Source organism: Varroa destructor, unplaced genomic scaffold, assembly GCF_002443255.2.
Source record: "Varroa destructor unplaced genomic scaffold, Vdes_3.0 BEIS01000006.1, whole genome shotgun sequence".
NCBI classification, from domain to species: Eukaryota; Metazoa; Arthropoda; class Arachnida; order Mesostigmata; family Varroidae; genus Varroa; species Varroa destructor.
The window spans coordinates 19,487,643-19,509,257 of record NW_019211459.1 but is presented as its reverse complement, the minus strand read 5'-3'; the positions used below and the strand labels follow the sequence as shown (position 1 = coordinate 19,509,257).

The 21,615-nt window shown below is 39.1% G+C and overlaps 2 protein-coding genes across 11 annotated transcripts in view; one reads left to right on the top strand and one right to left on the bottom strand.

Annotated features, from left to right (window-relative positions):
* Positions 1-671: 671 nt before the first annotated feature.
* LOC111253033 (uncharacterized) lies at positions 672-17,119 on the bottom strand. Of its 2 annotated transcripts, none has more exons than XM_086993778.1 (8): positions 16,986-17,119; positions 7,153-7,185; positions 5,717-5,938; positions 5,034-5,408; positions 4,406-4,608; positions 2,196-2,488; positions 1,402-1,518; positions 672-920 (listed from the first exon to the last, which is right to left on the bottom strand). In XM_086993778.1, exons 2-8 carry the CDS (start codon positions 7,165-7,167, stop codon positions 859-861), a joined length of 1,287 nt encoding a protein of 428 aa, XP_086849904.1. In that variant the 5' UTR covers positions 7,168-7,185; positions 16,986-17,119; the 3' UTR covers positions 672-858. The 2 variants fall into 2 exon arrangements, with proteins under 2 accessions (XP_086849904.1, XP_086849905.1); XM_086993779.1 differs by lacking the exon at positions 16,986-17,119 and adding an exon at positions 15,501-15,635.
* LOC111252624 (centrin-1-like) overlaps positions 15,804-21,615 on the top strand; it is a 26,617-nt gene continuing 20,805 nt past the window's right edge. For 2 of the 9 annotated variants that reach the window (XR_015330695.1, XR_015330696.1), the window contains exons 1-5: positions 17,015-17,277; positions 18,238-18,481; positions 18,616-18,666; positions 19,632-19,734; positions 20,134-20,386. Coding sequence is in view for 6 of the 9 variants with exons in the window: in XM_086993780.1 (XP_086849906.1) it covers positions 18,257-18,481; positions 18,616-18,666; positions 19,632-19,734; positions 20,134-20,297 (543 nt within the window). In the remaining 3 variants the exon portion in view is untranslated. The other 7 variants (XR_015330694.1, XM_086993782.1, XM_022810824.2 and 4 more) reach the window with 7 other exon arrangements.

Here is a 21,615-nt window from a genome sequence, read left to right as displayed (position 1 = left end):
TTAACAACAAAAAAAAAAAGCTGTAAAACAATATAATCGTCAGAGCAAGCTGCCTAACGATAATGGCAGCTGGCGTGCGTAATTTAGACCAAGAAAATGACTCTGCGTACATACATTTCGAGAAAAGGTCTAGCCGTTAGCAAGATAAGGCTCGTTCTAGTAAACGCAAAACTTCTAGGCTATATCGTATAGCAGTTGTGTTGATAAAGCGCTTTTCGCCGTGACGTTTGAAGCGAAACTTTTTCAATAGATTCCCGTATTAAATATTTCTGCAACTGTTCTTCGTTTAGGTCAAACTGATCTCATCCTAGCTAATTTCGCACAGTTATAACATGCTTTGAGGCACATTGATATCTCTGGACTCCATTGTACACGATCACTGCGAGGACAGCAAACAAATCAACTATCTGAAATCTACCTGCTATGCGTTTCTGCTGAGTAAGCGATTCCCCTTCAAATACGCTCTTCTGACAAACGTATGAAACGCTTGCCTTCGGTATAAGGAAGTTGATTATGGTATCGTCCCACCCCGTGACCATGACTCCTGCACGATACGATGTAACTTGTATAGGAATAATCGAAAATATGGGGTGATGTAACAAATCTCATGATGAGGTTTCTTCGCCAGTAACACGATAGATTTTTAAGGTTGATGGAAATGAAGAGAACTGAGTCGCGGGTAACATTTGGAGAAAATTTCATCGCCCAATAACCTTTATTTGTCGATTTCCGGAAAATACAGGAAAATAACGGGCTATATCTATGTTCTTTTTAGTGAGGCATTCTTATATATCAAAGGCACACACACTGTTGTGAACAATAGTCTCCATTAGGCAATCGCTCTGGGGTGATTCGTTTTCAGATAGTGGGTCCATCACCGTTTCCACGAAACCACGCGTTTTTGACCGGCTGCGCCAGCTCTAAAATATTATATATATATATATATATATATGTATATATACATATATATTACTATGTAAAACACGAATCAAGTAATACTGTTTACAAGTTACATAAAAAAACTTGCTCTTAGGCCTTTTTGTTTACATTTTTATTAGAATACTCTTTCCATTAACACCCTAGACATCTAAACCTATCAAAATGACAGTATCGGATAAAAACAAAACAGTAGATGTACACTAAAAAGTATATGAAAGATTTTTTTTGTAATACCAAAGTGATTTACTATTTATCGGTATGTTTTTTTTTTTTAATGAAAAGCCGTTGTTTTCTGTTTAGAATGAACGAAGTTATTTCTTTTTTAATCGTTTTGTGGTACGTTCAATTCGCTAAATATGACGCACAATCACCAATTTGTTCGAGTTTATCGGCCCAGACTTTATATCAGGTTTGGTAGCACGTAAACCGAAAATAAAGGTGTGATAAATAAGCAGTACGTACCGTAATGATCAGTCAAAGGCGTAGCATCGCCAAGGTCGACTATAAGGTGCTGAGAACGATCGCCTGATAATATCAACGGTTTTTCGCTGATCACCATTGGCAGCGGAAGGGAATGACCTGCAGAAAATAGGCCGACGACCGAAAGTGGCGACAAAGTATTAATTAGCTTGAGTGAATAAATTACGGAAATTAATTCGAATAATTTCCGATAGAATTGTAAAAAATACCTTATAACAGGACGAAAACTTATAAGTTTTCGTTTTGTTTTTTACAACGAGAAAATGACTGAAGATATGACTTATAAGTCATATCTTCAGTCATTTTCTCGTTAAAGAAACATACCTTGAAATAGTAACTGAAACAGTGATGTTCTACCCTCAACCAACAGCCCTCATACCCAGCACAAAATATCAAATACGTTAATATTTCAAGCCTCAGATCAATCGGGGCAATCTGAAGCCCATTCTGAGTTTAAAAATTCCGTTTGATTATTCGTGTGAAGGCAATCTAGGGTAAAGGCAATGGCACTCCTTCTTCTTATCTTCACCATATCTTCTATCTTCATAATAATAACGAATGTGTTTAAATAATTCTCCCAAGCGTTTTCAGGTTTGCAATATACGGAATGTACTTCCTAATAAATAAGTGATAATTTATGCCTGCATCATGTATTGTATGACTTCTAATATAGGTTGACCTTCCTAACTTTAGGCACAGTTTTTCCATTATACCTTATTAAACGAATCCATTATGTTACCCCAAATGTTTTACATTGTCTGTAATTAAAGACTTACTGTATTCTCCATGCATATCATTCGTAAGTTTCACAGGTTTGCCGACTACAATGTTCCTGTGTTTGTGGCTCATAGCACCATGATGCAAAATACCATGACCAGGAAGATGGCCGCTATGCCTTTGTACGGCCAGAAGGTGATAGTCAACCAAAGGATGATGGTGTTCATGTTTCATGGTACGGACAGGCAGGTGATCATGTCCTATCTGGCCTTTACGATGAGTTCCATGATGCGTCTGCGTTCTATGCTGTCGTTGCGGGCGGGCGTGTCGAACGACGTGACGAGGGCGGTGCCTAACAATACAACACATGGGAAGAAAAAACATTCGACGCCGTAAAACAGATATATAATAAAGATAGGTGGGAAAAGCATTTGTTCATAGGGCTAATCGATAACCCATTGTATTTAAAAAATATTTTTGATAAAAAGCGAGGATATATTTTTATAACTGAATGAGTAAGTTTATCGAGTCTAATTTGAGACACCTTCTGCTTCCAGACAAATATTATAGTATATATCAGATCTCTTCCCCACCTATCTAAACAAATTGATCACTTCGCAAATAATAACCATACCATTACTGTGGATAAAACTTCACTAACTTATGGAACTATAACAGCTTACAGTTTGGTATATTCGGACTAATCATTGTATCTGCATAAGTTACGGTTAACACACTGTACCGTATCCATTTACATATTTTGCAAAAATTAAATTAGATGAGAACGTCCCACAAGTAGTTTTCGATAAGCATGCATGAGCCATCCATGATAATTATCCGCGGTCAGTTCAAGTTAATATGTTTAATCATAGCTCTCTTTATATAACTCTACACCCTTTTCCAAGTCCCCATACTGCGTTATGCTATAATATATTACGCTTTGTATAATAATACTTATCGCTGTGGTTGTCATCATTATATATATACTATTTCACTAGAGTTATGTTATAGAATCGAGAAGTTGGAAAATTATCTTTCGAAAAGGCCTGGCTTTTAGTGCATATCTTCCCTGGACCTTTGTATTTGTAACGATTTCCGATTCTTTTCCTCTTCATTTTCTCTTTAGCCTTGCTCTGCTTCAACAACCTTTTTAAAGGAAACAATAGCCGACACAAAAAGAAATTCACGCGAAAAAATTGTTTGAAAAAGTGGCTTTTCATCGGCCTTCTATCGACCTGCTAGATTCACTGATACAGGCTGGTGGAAAATCCAGACAAAGATAGACAATCCTTTGATGTATGATAGATCGATGACCTAAATTGCGCCATGCTCCCCGCTACAGCAGTGTTCTTGCCAACAGCTAACTTAACTGCTATAGTAATGGTGGTACCTTTCCATGCAAACCCTTCTCGTGTCCTGCTATCCATTATAGTAGTAGACTGCGACTTATCTGATTAGGGAAAAAAACCTCTGAATAACGCTTGCGTAGCCCCATTCGCTGCAGCAAATCGACGTTGCTCATGGAACAAATATCGAAAGAGGGCTGTCTTTAGCAATACGCGTAGTATATATGTATAGATTACGAACAGAGCAGAAACAAACATCTACGCGGGCGTCTAGGTGACTGAAAGGTGAAAAAAACTACCAAACAGAAACAACTCAAGTATAAAGTTTGCAAGAAGTCACGTTTGGAAAAGGGATCTTCTTCAGAATTCGTTGACCGGTATAATGGTCATCCCCAACACTCAGCGCAGAAGGAATTGTGGCCAAAATTCACCGGCAGACTGGTGTTCCCTGTTCATAGGTAAGTTAAATGATCCACACAATCCATAACTCAGATGAGAAGACTGCATAGTGAAAAGATTACAAAGAACTAACCAATACAAATTAATGTATAGATGGAACTTTTTTGTCTAAAATGATACCGAGGTAAAACTATCGTCTTATTTTTAGAATCATTTTAATGTAAAACGTAGGCGAAAATAATTCCAGTTCACCGGCACGTCATAGCAGCGACAGCATTAAAAAAGTGTCAATGAATCCTTCCATTGATATGCTCCCTTGCAAAAAATAGTATAAGAAAGGCTTTATAAACGTCGTGGAAAAGCAATTACAATATATTAGCCACAGATGCGTACTATACATGAGCGTATATGTAGAAGCATCCATTTCCAACTTTCATAAAATTTTAAAAGCGTTGTTTGTTTCTACAAGAAATATGTAAACTAAAGGTGAATTGTAAGAACTAAATCTCTTAGGTAAAGCTTACCCTTGATGGTAGCCACGATGCTTGCCATGATCACCATGGTAAGGTCCCTCATATCCACTTGTTCTATGAGAATCGTCTTTTTCATGTCCTCCACAATGGTTGAAGACGCCAGAAGGCCCAGCGTCATGGTCTTCGTCGCCATAAATACCATCGCTATGTCGAGGTCCTTCATGATGACCTCCACCATCCATCCGATAAGGATGCTTTTCATATCAGTTTAAACAACATACATTTGTGTAGATAAATCTTAACTGATGAAACTCATCGCTATGATAGATTTTTGTACAGCACTAGAGGCTAAATAATGAGATTTGTGCAATGACAAAGAGCTGTATTAGTTGATTTACTTTTTCAAACGTATCTTACGCCAATACTAAATAAACCCAGAATTTTCAACTTTGTAATTCTATTAAATGGCAACTAGATTCCTCTGGCGAACCATAAGACTAAGTATTCAAACACAGTCAATTTATCCGTAGGGTTGAGATCGCACTAATCTAATTTTGGCAAAGGAAATGACTCTGTCCTACCAGGGATAGTGACTCCTCTGACACAAAATTTAATTAATAGTATCGGCTACTTGAATCAGTTTTAGAAAAGATTCTTCGTCCTCCTAAAGAAAACGCACCTCATTAGAGTTACCGCCATAAGCTCGATGTGGTGCATCGTAGTAGTCGTTATAATCGATTTCATTGGGGATGTCGTATCTGTGGTCTCCATCCGGTCTTGGTCCATAATCAGCTTCGTGGGGCTCTGAAGGCCCGTATGGTTCTTCTTCCGCATGTCCTTCGTCATGGCCAACCAGATCAGGGTTCCCCGAAGCTCCATCGTCTCTTCCGTGATGCCCACTTGTTCGCCGATTGTAGTACACGCGGTAGGCGCGATCATTTTCATGATCACCGTCATTTCCTGAACCTCTTGGACTTCCGTGGGGTTCTACTGCACCCTGGTGAACGCGATGTTTTGACCTATCATCTATGGAGATCTCCCCGTTGTCGCTCACCTAAAAAGTAAGTACGAAGTGCCACCAGACTTCACAAACATCCTAACCTAACCTAACCTAAATTCCTCTGATAGTTGTCGCCTAAGATTTGGTTGTTCAATTTCTTAACCTAATTCAACATAGCAATTATATATATATATATATATATATATATATACATATACAAAAGATAGCTCTATGGTAAAGAAAAGGTTTCGACTCATTATTTTTCTAGAAAGGCTTTGTCAATTCAGAATTGTTGTATTCTTACGCATTCGTATATATGGCTATGTCGAGACGCGAACGAAGATGCAATCTTTAAAACCTACGTAATTGGTACACGGTCCATCGCTGTGGTGGGCTGCGCGCAGGGGTATTTGTGGATGTGCATACCGCTGCCTTTGTGTCCCAAAAGAGCCTATGTAAGCGGGACTTTTATATGGAAGTATATGTCTGGGCTTATGATTTGGGCTTGAGATCATTAAGGCCCCATGATCTCCGTAAACCCTATGCTGGCTAAGTACAGCGTAGGGATGCGACAGGAGCACCACCTGATCACCAGAGAAAGAAACGAATGTTTGCCTAATATTTGTTATATTATTTTTTAACTATTATTTCGTATCGAAGTTGATTATGGAACCGATTTGATCAAAAAATGTAAAAAGGCAATATGCCTACAAAGTTCCATTGGGAATGATGCTGTTTTAACCATAAAACTCCATAACGTATCAATAGCTTATGTATACCGATTTCAGGTAATAATCCATATTCTACACAAATACATACCCATTAGGTTACTGCAATTTAATTTGTAATATGTTCGTTCACCAGTTACGCTTTTTAGGGCATGGGAAGCTCTATAATCACACGGATTTAGATCGGGAGAGTGGACGGATTGAAGCCAACGTTGGATATTCCTTTGCACAATTTAGGGAGTAACTGACGTCATTTATGGCATCATTTAGGTGGGGCGTTGTAATTAAGTAACCATATTTTAGATTTCCATGTCAACGGTTGGCGAGTATCTCATACCAGCAGATGCCCCTGATGTCCACTGCAAGTACTATAGTTAGCCTTCGCAGAACAACGACTTAACGATGATTTACGAGACTAAAAGAGGGTTCTTCTTCTTCTTCTTCTAAACGCATTTCTCCTCGAGTGAACTGAATCAAACAAATTTCTAAAATAATCATATTTCGTCTGCTAGCTCGAAGGTCATTTAATTTCAAAATACGCCGAATTCGCTTGTGACAGCCTAATGATATGAACCGAAAATACAAAAAAAAAATCTTCGAATTGATTAAAAATAGCTGCTCGATAAGCTGGATATTAGAAATTCAAATAGATCAAAAAATAATTGGATATCGTAGATCTTTAGAATCTGCTAATCATAAGTATCGCACACTTCTCATCCTGGTACAGCAGTAACTAAAAATTGCTTCGAATAATTTTACTAAAATGCACATATATATCTAAATGCGTGTGTACGTCTTGCTTCACCCTGAAGCGCACATAGAACTCTGTTCAGTAAGTATGAAGTCAACAATTACCCAAAAAGTAAGGTAATATTCTGACAAACCTCAGGTTTCTAGACACCAAACATTGAAACGTTTTTTTCTTTTAAACTTTTCTCATAGAGACATTTAACGCGTATTTAAGAACAGTACGTCGATAAGAAGCAAACAATACCAACAGCTAACTGAATCTTATCACGTTTTTAGAACCTTCGAAAATTTTAAAAATTCTTTTCATATCCTGCCCTTACCGAGAGAGCGAACATCACGAAGAAGGTCAAGAGCTGAAATTAGCAAAGAAAACATGAGATTAGACATACTTTTTCTATTGCTTCCATAACACAACCTGATGTATGGGTAATTTGACAAGGATAGGTGTAGAAATGTGTCAAAAGTAGCCATTACACTTCATTACATTACGTATATTGTCAATGAAAGGTAGTTTCAATAATTTTTTAAGCATACACAGGATGCGACACAGAATACGTTTGCATTGGGGTTCTGCTAACACGTTAGCTAACGTCAATAATAATTTCAATATTAATGATAACAATAAAAAATAAGCACAAACTGTTGGAGTTGAAATAGATACCAAATGGCTCATTTTCGTTAAACTACAATACGACATATATATATATATATATATATATATATATATATATATATATATACATTGTCTTTAAGTAGAAAAAATATAAGTTCCCGATTTAATTACGCCTAATAAATTTATTTAGTAAAAAAAAAAGCAAGAAAAACTGGATTTCCAACGAATCTCAACCACATCCTACAAAATGATGGATCGAAAGGCAGGCATCCGCGCTATTTACGAAAGATACCCAATCATATCGGTGTACCTGACTCAGCCATGTCCCATTATTAGTTCAATAGGAATGTATAAATCGAATTAAAAGAAGGCTTTAACTCGCAGCTGGGTCTTAGCCTTTATCTTCCGTATATTAAATCCGCTCGAATTTGATCAATACCGTATTACTACGGGAGCCACGGTATAACTGGGCCGACTTTAGTCACTGGCCAAAACTCAAGAAGAGCAGGCGCAGTGTCAAGCCCGATGTGAAGTAATATATGCCAGGTTCCTTGCCATCGGTCACCCGGCCTGTTGTATGGAACCCACTTTGCCTGTACCCCTTATGGACGACAACGTGTTTACGTTCATAGGGTGCACGGGTGCCTTGTTTGATGCAGTAGTTACGATTGTTGCTATTACTAGACGTGTGTAGTTTCATACATCAAAGTGCGATAGAAAAAAGGTTCAAAAGAATAATATGGCCATGCCAGATACTTATATATTGACATCATTGATTTCCCAAAATATCTGAACAACCGTGTTGTAAATATTAACTAATGCAATCACCAAAACCAGACATTGCGGTTGCATCTTTGTCATCTAGCTGATTCCTTGTTTCGATTTCGAAGTTCGGAAGACAGACATAACCGCACTAGATGTATCAACTCGAGCAAATGAAACCTCTAGAAGGACACGTTCATTTTTTCAATCGCTCTGTTGATACGCTATAACTGTATAAAGTTGGTCTCAATGATGAAGTTGAAACAAACCTGATTCGGCCTCTGTCTAGGACCTCATTAGGAGTGTTTAAATTATTGCCAAGTTTCTTCAAGTCAGGCCGGAATCTTACGGGTTGAATACAGGTCATCCGTCCAGCTAGTCCGCTACTCGCTATTGCATCCCCAAAGTAATAGCGAAGTCACGAAACACCTATTTAGCCAACGGGAAGCTGATATTGCTTATACGATAATTCGCGCAAAACTTAGCATAAAACGTGACGCTATGTTACACAATAGGATCGTACGACGATGGGTTTTGGCCGGCTAGCAACAAAACCCCTAACATCTGCTAGCGAATATTTGGAGCCCCTTCCTAATAGGAGCTGTTTGTAAGCGTTGAAAACTTCCCACCTCAGGGCATACTAGCGAGAAGGAAAACACCAGAGAAATAACAGTATCTAGCAGTACGATGCAAGATGAAGCTGCACACATCAAAACTGTCATCAGTGTCATATTCGGATGTGCTCCGCACCGTTAAAAGTTGGGGCCGTTTTGGGACACTGGGCGCTGCTGTTTTAATAACCGAATACCAGTTAATATCAGTCTATACCCTATTTGTCGACTCTGCAAAAGACATAATGCAGTTGCTTCCAGCCAAAGTCAAATCTGATGGTGAAAATACCTGTTACTGCCAATCTGAGAACTGGACTCGGAATCAATAGGCTTTCCCTGAATCTCTTCGAAAATGGCAAATTTGGTCATCGTGATTTGGCTAGACAAAAGAGTACTTTTGAGTGCAAACATTTTCTCTTCGCCAGCATTTCAAGAATGTACAACAAACGATCTTCATAACACTGCATATATACGACACAGATTGTAAACCCGGGATCCTAAGCTCATATAAGCCTCATCGGTCCTTAAAATAAGGCCAGCTCAAAAAACCTGTTTAACGTCTGGTGTGAGCGTTGGCTTGTTGGAAAAACTGCCGAGATTATTATTTATTTATGGCAGTGCGCACGAAGTACCGTAAAACACCTAAGCGACAAAAATTTAAGGAAAGCAACCATCTTATAACGATTGATTGTAATTCTATCACGATCGGCTAACTAGCTGTTAACATATAACGGTTTAAAATAAGGAAAGAGCTTGTGCACCTTCCAAATACATCCAGACAAACCATAGAGTGTAGTCAATGTTTGACCCAAAACGAATCACAGGCATTATCTAATATGGTCCAATCAAAGGAGGTTAGGTTGCGAACAAGTAAATGGAAGAACATCAAGTGTGCACGCAATCGTGAATCCGGCCCCCGTCATTTTTCTCCGTCAAAACTTCAAAAAGTTCATCATATTGTTCTATGACGATTGCTTTGAACTTTAAACTTGTCGGTTTTGTGAGCACCAATTTCTATAGCAACTACAGCCATGGACTAAGGTGTATAAAATGACCAAAAGCGTCGAATGTAGAAATAGCTTTCTCCAAGTTGATGCATTTAAATACAACTCACATATAACTTCCAATATATAGGCGCACGCTCTATATTTAATTTATTCACCCAAAGGCCTACACATCTTGCCAAGAGATATGTAACCCTTTGACTTATTCCAGTAACAATATACTCATAAATGAGAACACAAGAAACATGTTGTAGGATTGGAACTTGGAAAAGCTACTTGTTCGTAGACATCTGAGAGTTTTAGTTTATGAACGTTTAAAGGAACTATATGTTACTACGCTTCTTAAACCGTGGCGTTTCTTATATGAAAATATGTCGACGGACACCAAAGTATGAATCCTTCGTGAGTCCTGCCGCGTTAAAATGTTTTCATCCTCATGAGGTTCCTTTTCTTTAATGCGGCCTTAATTAGCTTTTAATTGTCGTGTGATAAGATATAGCAAATTCCTGAAGTACATATAGACAATTTATGTTCTCTTCTTAAACTAAGGGGCTCCATATAATAAAAAGAAAAAAAAATGACTTTAATTTAATAGCAATAAGGCTAGATTTAATATTTTGTGAAAAATATATCATACGGTATAAACCATGCAAAAGATATAGAAGCAAAACAAAAGCATCTTTTAGAGTAGGATGATAATCAACTTACCTCCAATATTTATTTTAACTCCAATCAAAACTTTCGGTTCGAAGCTGGACTATCACTGACTTTTTCAGATCAAGAGAACTGCGACATCTTTTTAAGGTTGTATAAGGAAATGTCGATTAGCGTAACCTAAATCGTTTACATCGAGCAAGTGGCACATGGACGATATTGGGCAACGGGTGGAGAAGCATCTAGCTTCAACGCGCTCTTTCCCGACTTCATTGATTCACCATCTAAACTTCATATGTTATTATTGTTCAATACCACAACAAATGAATCAATATACAGTGTTACCTACAAATGAACTTTCTTCCTCCAAAGGCCGCTGACGATTCTTAGTTGTTTCTGATTGATACTGCTATTGCCACTCGTTATTACCTCCTACTACGCTTCAATATGTTGGAGTTCGTTGGCAGCGTTACTAACAATCATACTGTAAAAATTAGTTTACAGGTCATACAGTTCACACCGAGATGCCAAAGGCACTAAGTCGGTGTGTCTCCTTTATGTTTACTGATTTGCTTTAGCGTACGACGCAAATATATATGGTATTAAAAACGTACAACGTTGTATGTATGTATGTATGTTGATCTTGCATGCCATTTTTTTTTTGTCCTCAGAATAACCGCCTGTTATCATTCAGTTTTCATATTTGGAGCAACGATAGGCTTCCTGAATGCCGAACATGATTTTACTGTGTTTTGCTATTTCCATGAATAGGAGAATCGAGTAACTATAAGTATCTTAGCTTAAAAAAAAAAAAAAACATAAGTTAAAGAGAATGTGTCTCTAGTGTATCTAATATGTTACAGGTTTTTAAAAAGCGGTTTCGAAAAATGAACAGGTTTTTCGCTTCATCGGTGATCGTACTGAATGCGCATTTGCTGAGCTAAACGTTTTTCCTGTCCAGTGTTTTTTCTTCTGATGGCAAATGCATTAATAGGATGCCATTGGACTGTTAACATCCAGATAGGCCTTATGACAGGTCAGACGCTATTCTGCTAAAATGTCATTATATATAAATGCTCGTCGGTAGCAAAAAAAGGGGTGGCTAACAAATCTGTATAATGAAGGAAACGAATTGAACAGCTTAAGACGTTTAAGTAGCTTTACCTAGGGGGTACCTAGGGGGTACCTAGGGTAAACCTAAACAATCGCTCTTGGTCAGTGTCTTCTTAACGGCATGCGCATCTTTGCCCCTTTGTGACTGAGGCACATGGGGCAGTTGGTGCTGGCGCTGTTACATACACAATCGAGTCTGACACCTTTTTAGCGGAAAGAACGCTTTGAAAAAAATATTTTTATGAACCTGAAACTTACGACTGCTTCAGAAAGCCTCCTGTATTTTGATGACATTTTGCCAATATCGAACCACCAGTGCCGCTAACACATGCTGCTATTATAATCTGACAAAGCAATTACTTCTGGAGAGCAAACCCCCCTAGATACACAAGCGGGAAATTCTAACTCTGGTCTTTGTCACTCAGATTTAACAAAAAAAAATCAATAAACTACAAGGTTCACGAGAGTCGTTGAACGTTTTAGTCATTGTTTCTATCAGCCATACTTAAATTAACTTGGTCGGCACAAAATAGCGTACATTTGAGGCAGAATCTCCTTAAAGTGTGTTTTTTTAAGACAGAACTCATTTAGTATACGAGAGGAGTGAGTGTAAATGTGTGCAATTCTGCGTTCAACTAACTTAACTTAGCAAGTTTCCTTTCCGTACTAGCCCGAAAACGAGGTCAGTAGCCGGATATTTAAAGTTCGATAAAAACAGATTTGATACCTTTTAGATGAAAGACTTTAGTAGCATCAGTAATTTGTATCAATACAACTTGTCAAGTGAAGCGTACATTCAGTGATCGACACCTAGACGTTTTTGGAATATCTCTACTTATTTATGAAACGAAACATTTTCCTGTCACCCTACGTTTAATTTAACTTTACATCGGTCCTTCCGTTGCGCGTTAATTGAAACCTTATAGGGAATCCTAAAAATACCTTCAACTGTTTGCGTATCCCTGTGGAGTTCTCCCTATGTTTTTGAGCACGCCATTTTTTTAATTGGGCATGGTCCCAGCTCTGCGAACGGACGGCCTACCGGTACGTACCAATTCAAATATGGATTCTGTATCCGTCTATATAGTCACTATTATTACTAGAGTTCTTTAGTTAATGCACAAAGCCTTTACTCCTTGGTAAAGTCACCAGGTCTGCAGGTCGCCAGAAGATGTTACCACGTATATTATTTGCGTGTTTGAGTACCATTATTGTTTAATAAGTTTGCCACTAGATAGAATTTTATTGAGTTAAGAACTTATCAACTTGGTAGCACAAGTTTCACCTTTTCGCATAAAAATTTCTACAGGTCCTACTAAACGACTACAAAGATAGGGCGTTCTATGCGTTTGTAGCGATTGCTCTACATCGACAAGTGCTTAAAAAGTTGACACTGCTATCTTCATAGGATATCCGTAATCGGATTGATGTTTAGCAAGATTATGTATACTCTAAAGCAAGCTTAAACTATAAAACTATTGTGAGAAGTGCTTTACAGCTTTTACAAGACCCACGTATCGGTCTGACACTTGCATATCAGACGTGAGCTGCTTAAATCGCACCGTCCATCTATGTTACTTGGCCGTCTGATGGAGAGTCGAAAGTTTCCCTGGGTAAGAAGGCAGAGTCTAGCGCTGGCTTCGTCACAAAGCGATCTGAAACTGCCCTAGTGGTGCAGCCGTAATTCCCCCTTGCCTAACTGACCGTACGCGCTGACCGACGAAGATGATGGTTTTGTATTAGCTCGTTTCTTTTTTTTTTTTTGTTTGATACTTATTTTTTAGGAAATTGGCCAATGTTGTAGACAGTTTGTCCACCTCAATACTCGTTTGTCTGCTATTGAATATTTCTACGAGGTCGGCTAAACTATGCTGAGCGTCCAAAAGAGCAGCGTTGCTGTTGAAAGTGCTACCTTAGACTCGTAGCGTTTCAAAGCGACGTAATGGTCCAGGTTCGAGTCTGAGCATAGACACCTTTCGTTTCGTGCTGGAAGCCAGCTCTCTAATGAAACGCTGAACGACGATGTCAACGGTGAAAAAAATCGAATAATCGAAAATAGAATTTCTTGACGAATTCAAAAAGCCATCGATTTTCTTTAGAGTTCTCGTACAACCTTATTGTCATACCTCGTTGATCTTATTTAAAATATCAGTTTGCAATGAAATAAAAGACCAAGCTGCCAAAAGAAGAAACAGTAGCACGCATCTCTTATACGCAATGTACTGAAATTACAGCCGCAAATTAAGGAAATATCATGCACTCATAGGTCTTAACCCAAGGAGAAAATTATTGCTGTATATATCGGCTGGTGGGCTTCTATATGTGGGGCGGACTGTCGAATGTGCTTAAATTTCGGCCAAGAACATGGATATCGTATCAATACGATGTTAGCTTTCGCTACCAGTTGTTATTGGAAACGTTTCACACTGCCTCCAATCAGCCTAGAGGATTTGTTGAAGCTACATCAAACTACTTACGGATTGAACTAGGACTCTTTAGTAACCAGGGCGATGGCAAACGTGAATGCCCACATCGTGCCTAGCCATTGTCACCGTTCAGACCCGCAGGTTAGGAGGGAACTGAGGACCACTGCTGAACGTGGCAAATTTTTTTTTTCTTTTTTTATGAAATCGCTCATTGCCGTAATCGACGCAAAATACTACATGTTGAAACAAGAAGCCGGTTTTTACTTTGGCTGTCAACGGTGCCATCTGTTGTTTTTTTTCATTGTCTGTGCTAGCAGGGACTCCTTCGGTAATGGCAAAACTGGCATTGCTTTCGGCATTTTTGTTTTAGCTGGAGGACGGAGCCGAGAACCACTTTATTTGTATATGACTTCGCATGAGATTGCGTCGGTCGCTACTGTCGGTCCCACCGTCATCGCGTGCGTGACCCGTTGTGATTAATGCACTTCTCATCGGTAAAGGCGCGGGGGGGGGGGGGGGGGGGTGCGATACTTCGTCGGTTTCAGGCAGGGCAAGAATAAACAGTGGAGCTTAGATCGAATAACGTTGACGTCAGCAACTAATCCCACAGAAGTAACTAACTGGTCTTGTTGTAGTGTTTTTGGAAAACGAAACAACCGCGGTGTATACTCGGGCATGAAGAAAGTGTTTTTTTCTGTCATTGTTAGCAATTGATGACGATCAAATCATGGAGCGAATCGCTTTGTGAAATCTAGGACTGCGAGTGCCCTAAATTAAGCCTTTTACATATGGGACAGCTAGAAAATTGCCGTGCGCCCTGCTGAGAGACAGCAGACTCACAACTGCGAATAGATTTACGGAAAGCAAAACATAATTTATCCCAGGCAGAAAACTATTTTCTGATAATCATGTAGTTCGTTTGAGAGCTAAAAATGGCAAATGATCACCTATAGTTGGCCATAAAAATGGCCATATAACATATGAATTACCATTTCTCGAAACCGGCATGCCTCTTCTTACCACACGGACATCTAAAAATGACTTCATAATACACGTTTACGGCGGAAAAATTGCTAAGATAGAACTGCGCAATTTGTGCCATAACATCATTCTGAAACAAATAGATTTGTTGTAGTAGTGAACGGTAACTGAAGACTCACTCATTCAACACGTAGTTGACACACGATAAAACACGGAAACCTGACAATTAACTACATAATCCTAACAATATGGAGTCTGTGTCACGCTTTTAGTTTGGCTTATTTTAATGCTCTAGTACCTCAGAGGGGCAGAACGTGCAGTAATAACTGCTCGGAATGAACCAGTCTACGAACCGAGCAACGGAAGCAAGATCGTCTTGGCCTTCGATGTTTTTTCGATGATTCGATAGATTCCACCATCTCTCTGATTCAAACGTATATTTTTTAAAGTGGTCGACTTGTTAATATATATATTACCCTATATATATTGTATATATATATACACCTTATAAGTGATTGTTAAACGTCGTCGCAGAGACGTCGACGATGCGTTGCTTATGAAGTGCTTTGGCTGTGTCGGTGCTGGAATCAGGAATTTTTTTTTTATCTTCTCGATTGTTCTTGTTCTGAAAAGCTAAGAAAAACCAATCAGACGTTTTTGCCAGCACATCAATATACTGACATTTCTTGACAGCTGTGTTGTTTTGATTGATCCTTTTAGCAAGTGGCTGGTCCCTGGGAGAAGTCCTTAGACGTGGGCCTCTAGACTTCCGTTACGACGATGAACTGCACGTATGTACATCTATCTAATGAGGTGTTCTACCGCACGACCATGGAACTTGTGAAGCGCGGGCGGTAAACGCGCGGACGGTTAACGTGAAGTTCGCTATCCATCTACGATCACGCATCAGCTGCAACCGTGTGAAAGTTCGATTCGACCGAATTATTGTGAGCAAAACAACAGTAAAAAAGAAATTTATCATCTTCGACGTCGCAACCGCCAGGCAAACTTATTCATCACCCGTTACGTTTGTGCCAATATAATTGCTTGGCAGACATTATTGCCAACGTACGATGTGATGAATTAGCTGAAAGTGTGTAGTACTGAAGTTTTTACGATGTCATAGACACGTTACTATAACAAATATCCTTGGTAAATATGGAGCCATCGTCTTTCTAAGATCAAAATGGGCATCTAGTAGAGTTTTCATTGGAGTTAATGATCGTACTAATTGTGTACAAATCTATATCCAGCTAACGTGATCGCTAATGGCGAACTGCTACATTCCGACTCGTGACGGGACAAAGCTACATGGCAATAGGTGTTAAATTATACTTTGAATCACTTTACCGCAAATACGCTTCAGAATAATTTAGAAATCCTGTATTTCTACTTATTAGAATAAACTTAGGGCATGCTTTTCTACTCTATTGCGGCACACTAACAGTAAGAACGGTGTATACCGCACGTAGTGAACTACCATACCGAGCCAGTGTGTGAAACATGTTTAGAAGAGACGAAAGGTCAACGCTGTGAAACAAATATTAATAAAACGCATATAGATTACCTCGTACGTTAAATCGGTCCTCAAGTACAGACATTTTTTCGAATATTTTGTGCAATCGAAATGACTCAGACTAATACAATTGTATCTATGCTATATATAACTTGAAGACAGTTCATCAACAACTTCCGTAATTGTGTTCTCCTATCCAAATTATCTCCTACACCTATCCCGAACACTAGTTCACTTCCCTAATAAAGTTATTCATTTGAAAAGTATATTAACCGGATATATTTAGCTTTGTACATATGAAGTTCTTTTAATTTTTCGCTTAGCGTGACCACGCTTTCGTTTTCGAACCCCCGTTAAACTCTGCTCAGTCAGAATTCGATCGTTTTGCCAAAGGGAGAGGGCAAATCGAGAAGAGTGGAAGGTAAGCCCCGAGAAAAACATCATTCGTAGCGAATAAGAACCCTTTCGCTTACCTGCGAATCGGCTGGTAGAATGTGACGAGGTTGACCTCGGCCGTTTCGAAAGGAAAGCAAGCATACCGTGTTCGTGTACACTTGTTGGCCTAATTTGAGACCGCTCACACAGCTGTCTCTCTTCAGCTGCTGGTTTCTATTTTGTCATTCCCTCAGTGATCTGTGTTATTAATAACAAGCCGGCGATCCTCGAAACAGCTGTGAGCAACATGTGCACATGATTTTTTTCAACTGAAAAGATTAGAAACCAGCAAAACCTCAGCTGTAATACGTCCAGTGACGTTTCAAACAGGTATTAATATGCTAGAACAACTCGGTTGCTGTAGCTATCAAGCTTCCAGGATTTTGAGACCTTATGTTCCGACTGATATTCTCGAGCCTTATGTCAATTAGTAAACTAAATAAATAATCAGTGCAGAAAAACCCTTGTACCAAGCGCACTATGCGATTTGCCCTCGGTGCTCTGGTTGATGTGTGAGGATTGGTCGCTTTTGGAGATGTAGCCTATGTGTGGTCGAGTGGAACAAAAAAATCCTTTCAACTTTCAGTTCCGTAGTATCTGTCCGAAGCACTGCTATGGACTGTGTAAACAGCGATCAATACCCATGATGTGATGGAAATCAATGGCTAGCAATAGACACTTAAAAATTGTACTGCTCCGGGGCGAGACGAAACCTCACCCGATGCTCAATGACCATCACAAGACCCAATAGGGTACTCGTTGGCCTTATTTTGAATGATAACGTGATCATTGTAACGCGTCAAAGCTCAATTCGGTGAAGCTATTGCCGTAGCTACGTTACAGGTCTTTTGTGTCCAGCCTGCCAACTACGAAATGTTAGTGAAAAGTGAATGCAGGCAAAGTTACTTTGGTATCTAAACACCTCCCTAACAGAACTTGTAAAACGTGCGCAAGGAACAATTGATACTCGGTTGATACATAACTCGGTTACGACAAATCATCAAGATCCACGATGTGACATTTAACCGGTAGAAAAAGTTCGATCTTAGAAAAAAAATAGCCTAGTTTCCGTGTATAGGACGATGCTTCGCTGAGAACAACGACAGAGTAAATGCCAGCGATTAGTATCTTTTAATATCATTGCGTTCCTTCTATCTATCTTACTCATGAATCCGCAGGTCCTAATAGTTGAACCAAGTATTTTGCAAGCATGGTGGAGATGGAACTTGATTTCCGCCTAGTCAACTAGAAAGAAAACTGAAACCTTTCCATACCTTATTCCGCTTGCAGAAAGCAGACTTAAATCGTCATGTTTTTTTACCCGGTAGATCGAGTGGGGCTGTCGTACAGTATGGAGAAGATGGTCGAAGACAGTGATGGCTTGGAACGAAAAAAGTCGTTAGAAAGGACAAGCGTTGTACCTGAGGAGATACGCGCTACCTTCGCGATGTTTGACCGCAATGGCGATGGTCTGCCTGCGAAGGAACTTAAGTTTGCCATGCGAGCCCTCGGTTTAGAGCCACGCAAAGAAGAGGTAATAGAAAAAAAAACGCTTGGAGTAAATGCGAACCTTGCTAGAAAAATAACCGCCTAGCAGTGAATGAAAATTTCGAGTGATGCTTGATGGAATAATGAAATTGCACCATGTTCGTTTTTTTTTTACGATAGGTAAAAAAGCTGCTGACGGAACTTGGAAAACAAGACTCACCGCAAGCAAGGGTACGTTATGTAACCACTGAGCAGTACGCGTTGCTGAAGAGGCTTTGCTAATTAATTCAGTTTCGCCCACGAGACATGTTTCTACCAAGCCATACTGCTTCCCAGTTGAGATAGATTGGTGATCCTTCGTCAATGTGTTAGCGATCGATACTTCAAAAAACTGTGAAATTACGTTTCATTTGTGTATTTGTGTATGTACCTCAAATACATATACGGTGCGAATTCTCGTCCCGGATGAACAGCTCAATTCGAGTTGATCTATACTCATATAGTTTTTCTGCATAATAGGATGCCAGAAGAAATTTGACATATATTAAGCTAAGATCAGGTTTGCCGCTTGCCAGTTACTGCTGCCTATGCCGGCTATAGCTACGGCTTGATCGGTATTGTATACAAGGAGAAACTATATAGAATCTCTGCGACTGCTGAAGCTCCGTTTTATTTGCTCGTAAAATGTATTTACAGCGTAAGCAATCTTTAACTGTAATTTTCTAGTTCACAACATTATATGTCACGATAAGTTTATGGCGGTACCCCTATTATGAAACAGGAAAAACACATTAATAATAGGCTTACATATTTTATTGAACTACTTCCTTTCCGAAAAAAACGTCTCGAGTTGAACGACTTCAAGTTTTCATTTCGCTTAAAACATATTTACAGCTTATTTGAAAAGAAACACCCAAGAAAACGTAAGTCATTCCTGCGTGAAACGCTTGTATATACGAAGGATCGTATAGAAGTTCATTGATCCCGCTTTTTAATTCCTATTGTTTATAAGGTCAACAAAGAGCCGTGAAATAAATGCCTCAGTAATGAAACTGAAACAAGAAGGTGCATCTTAGGCTGCATGTCACGTATGTACCAAATAAGGTATAATAAAATATCGCTTTTATGGTCAGGGAACTAATTTTGCTCCCATCTAAAAGTAAATTAATATAAACGTTTTTTTCCATCCATTGCAGTTAACATTGACCGAATTTGAGGAGGTGATACGGACTCGTTTACGCGAGGATCCCAACGATGAGACGTTAAAGGCTTTCAAACTGTTCGACGAACGCAATACAGGCAAGGATGTTTACCGACCCAGGGGCCTCACACATAGGTTGTTGGCAGAGTCTACTACTACAACATACATAAAGGCTCTAAAGCTTTCAATTTGTCTAGACCTCGTATTCATACACTAGCTGGATGCAAGGAATGGTTGCAATGTTTGAAGAGCATTCGGCTTGTTATAGATGCGGTCTTGCTTTAACAAGTTGAAATATTTACATTTTGTGTGAGTCCTTCATTCGTTGTAGACAATTATCTTCATTACTCGTTAGCTAATGACCTCAAACCTTAACAGCGTAATTCTAACGATTTTCATGGGAAACGTAGCATGAGAAAGTCCGATGCTTATATGTATAAACCCTAAGCTGCATTCAATCTCATCGCGTGACCCTCACTGGTGTATATGGTGAGCAGGAATGATCTCGTTGGAAGACCTTCAACGAGTTGCTAATGAACTGGGCGCTGAGATATCGGAGGAAGAACTTCGGCAGATGATCGAAGAAGCCGACAACGATGGCGATGGATTGGTCAGCGAGATGGAGTTCCTACGTATCATGAAACGGACCTGCCTCTACTGATACAATACGAACGCGATCATCATCATCGACAACAACGACGCTGTCACTGTTTGACTTCAGCCAACTGGAAGCCTGACATAATTATTGTGGTAAGGTACAACAAAATCAAGAGTTTATAGTTGTTGGATGTTCAGGGCTGTCTTGCGACAACATTCGAATCGAAACTAATAAGACAAAGTAAAGCTGCTGATGTTAGGGATGTGCATTCAGTATTTAACCTGACTTTATTGCTAATACTTTGTTGACACCTTGTTGCTCACAGGATTTTGAAATACATCTCTGTAAGTTTTAGTGTAACTTACTTTCTACTTTGTACCAAGCCATCCTAAATAAAATAGTATCACAGCTGTATTTGCTGGCTCCTTGTGTGTAACCTGCCGAATTGGAACTGATCTCGTTTAAAGGTCACTATTATCATTGTCTCTATAGTATCCATGACCTACAACCTGAAGTAGCGTCTGATGCTCCAGCAGTCAATATAGGTAGTACGGACGTTTTGCTTAAGAGATACTGCTCACCTCAGGATATATTTATGATAGCGCAACGAGTAACTCAAATTTTAGCTTCTCCGATCGTTCTCTGACTATCTGGTAAAGGATCACTACGTTATTTTAAATGTTCGATGTTGTCTGATATTTTATCCAGCCGTCGGACTGAATCGGAAGATCAAACTTCCACAAGGTTCCTAGTACGATCGGAATCACTAGTGTCCAGTACCTTGTCTTGTTTACGTGCATAAATCGTGCAAGCAAAACACGCACATCAGAGTCTGTTAAATGTATCTACTCGAATTTTATCGAAGGCGGAAAACTTCTCGGAGTGACTTAAGTCAAATTGTTCTATTACTTTTGATTACTTAACAGAAGTTGCTGACGTTTGGCTCTACCCAGTTTTAGTCACCTTATTCTTACTGACATTGGTGCCGATCCGACATCCGACAATTGTCGTAATTGACTTGTTAGTTAAAATGTTCACTCTAACTATTAAGTGAAAAAAGATCTATGTGTTTATTAAATTGTTCTGAAAAAAAAAAAACAAAAAAAAAAAGACGCTATTCAAACGATCTCTAAGTTTAAGAATATTCAGTCTATTGAATCCGAATGCAGATAAAAGAATACGATGTAACGTTATGATGAAATAAAGCTATATTTCTATTTATTACGTGTGTTTTCTAGAATCTCTCTCATTCGAAATTGACCGCCAAAACCATAGTTGCTCCTTCTATTAAGTCGTTTAAATAGCTTTTTGAATCAAATTACGCATCGGAAATTCTGTGTCTTTTCCCTTCAACCCTGTCGCATTCGTATTATTGCAGAAA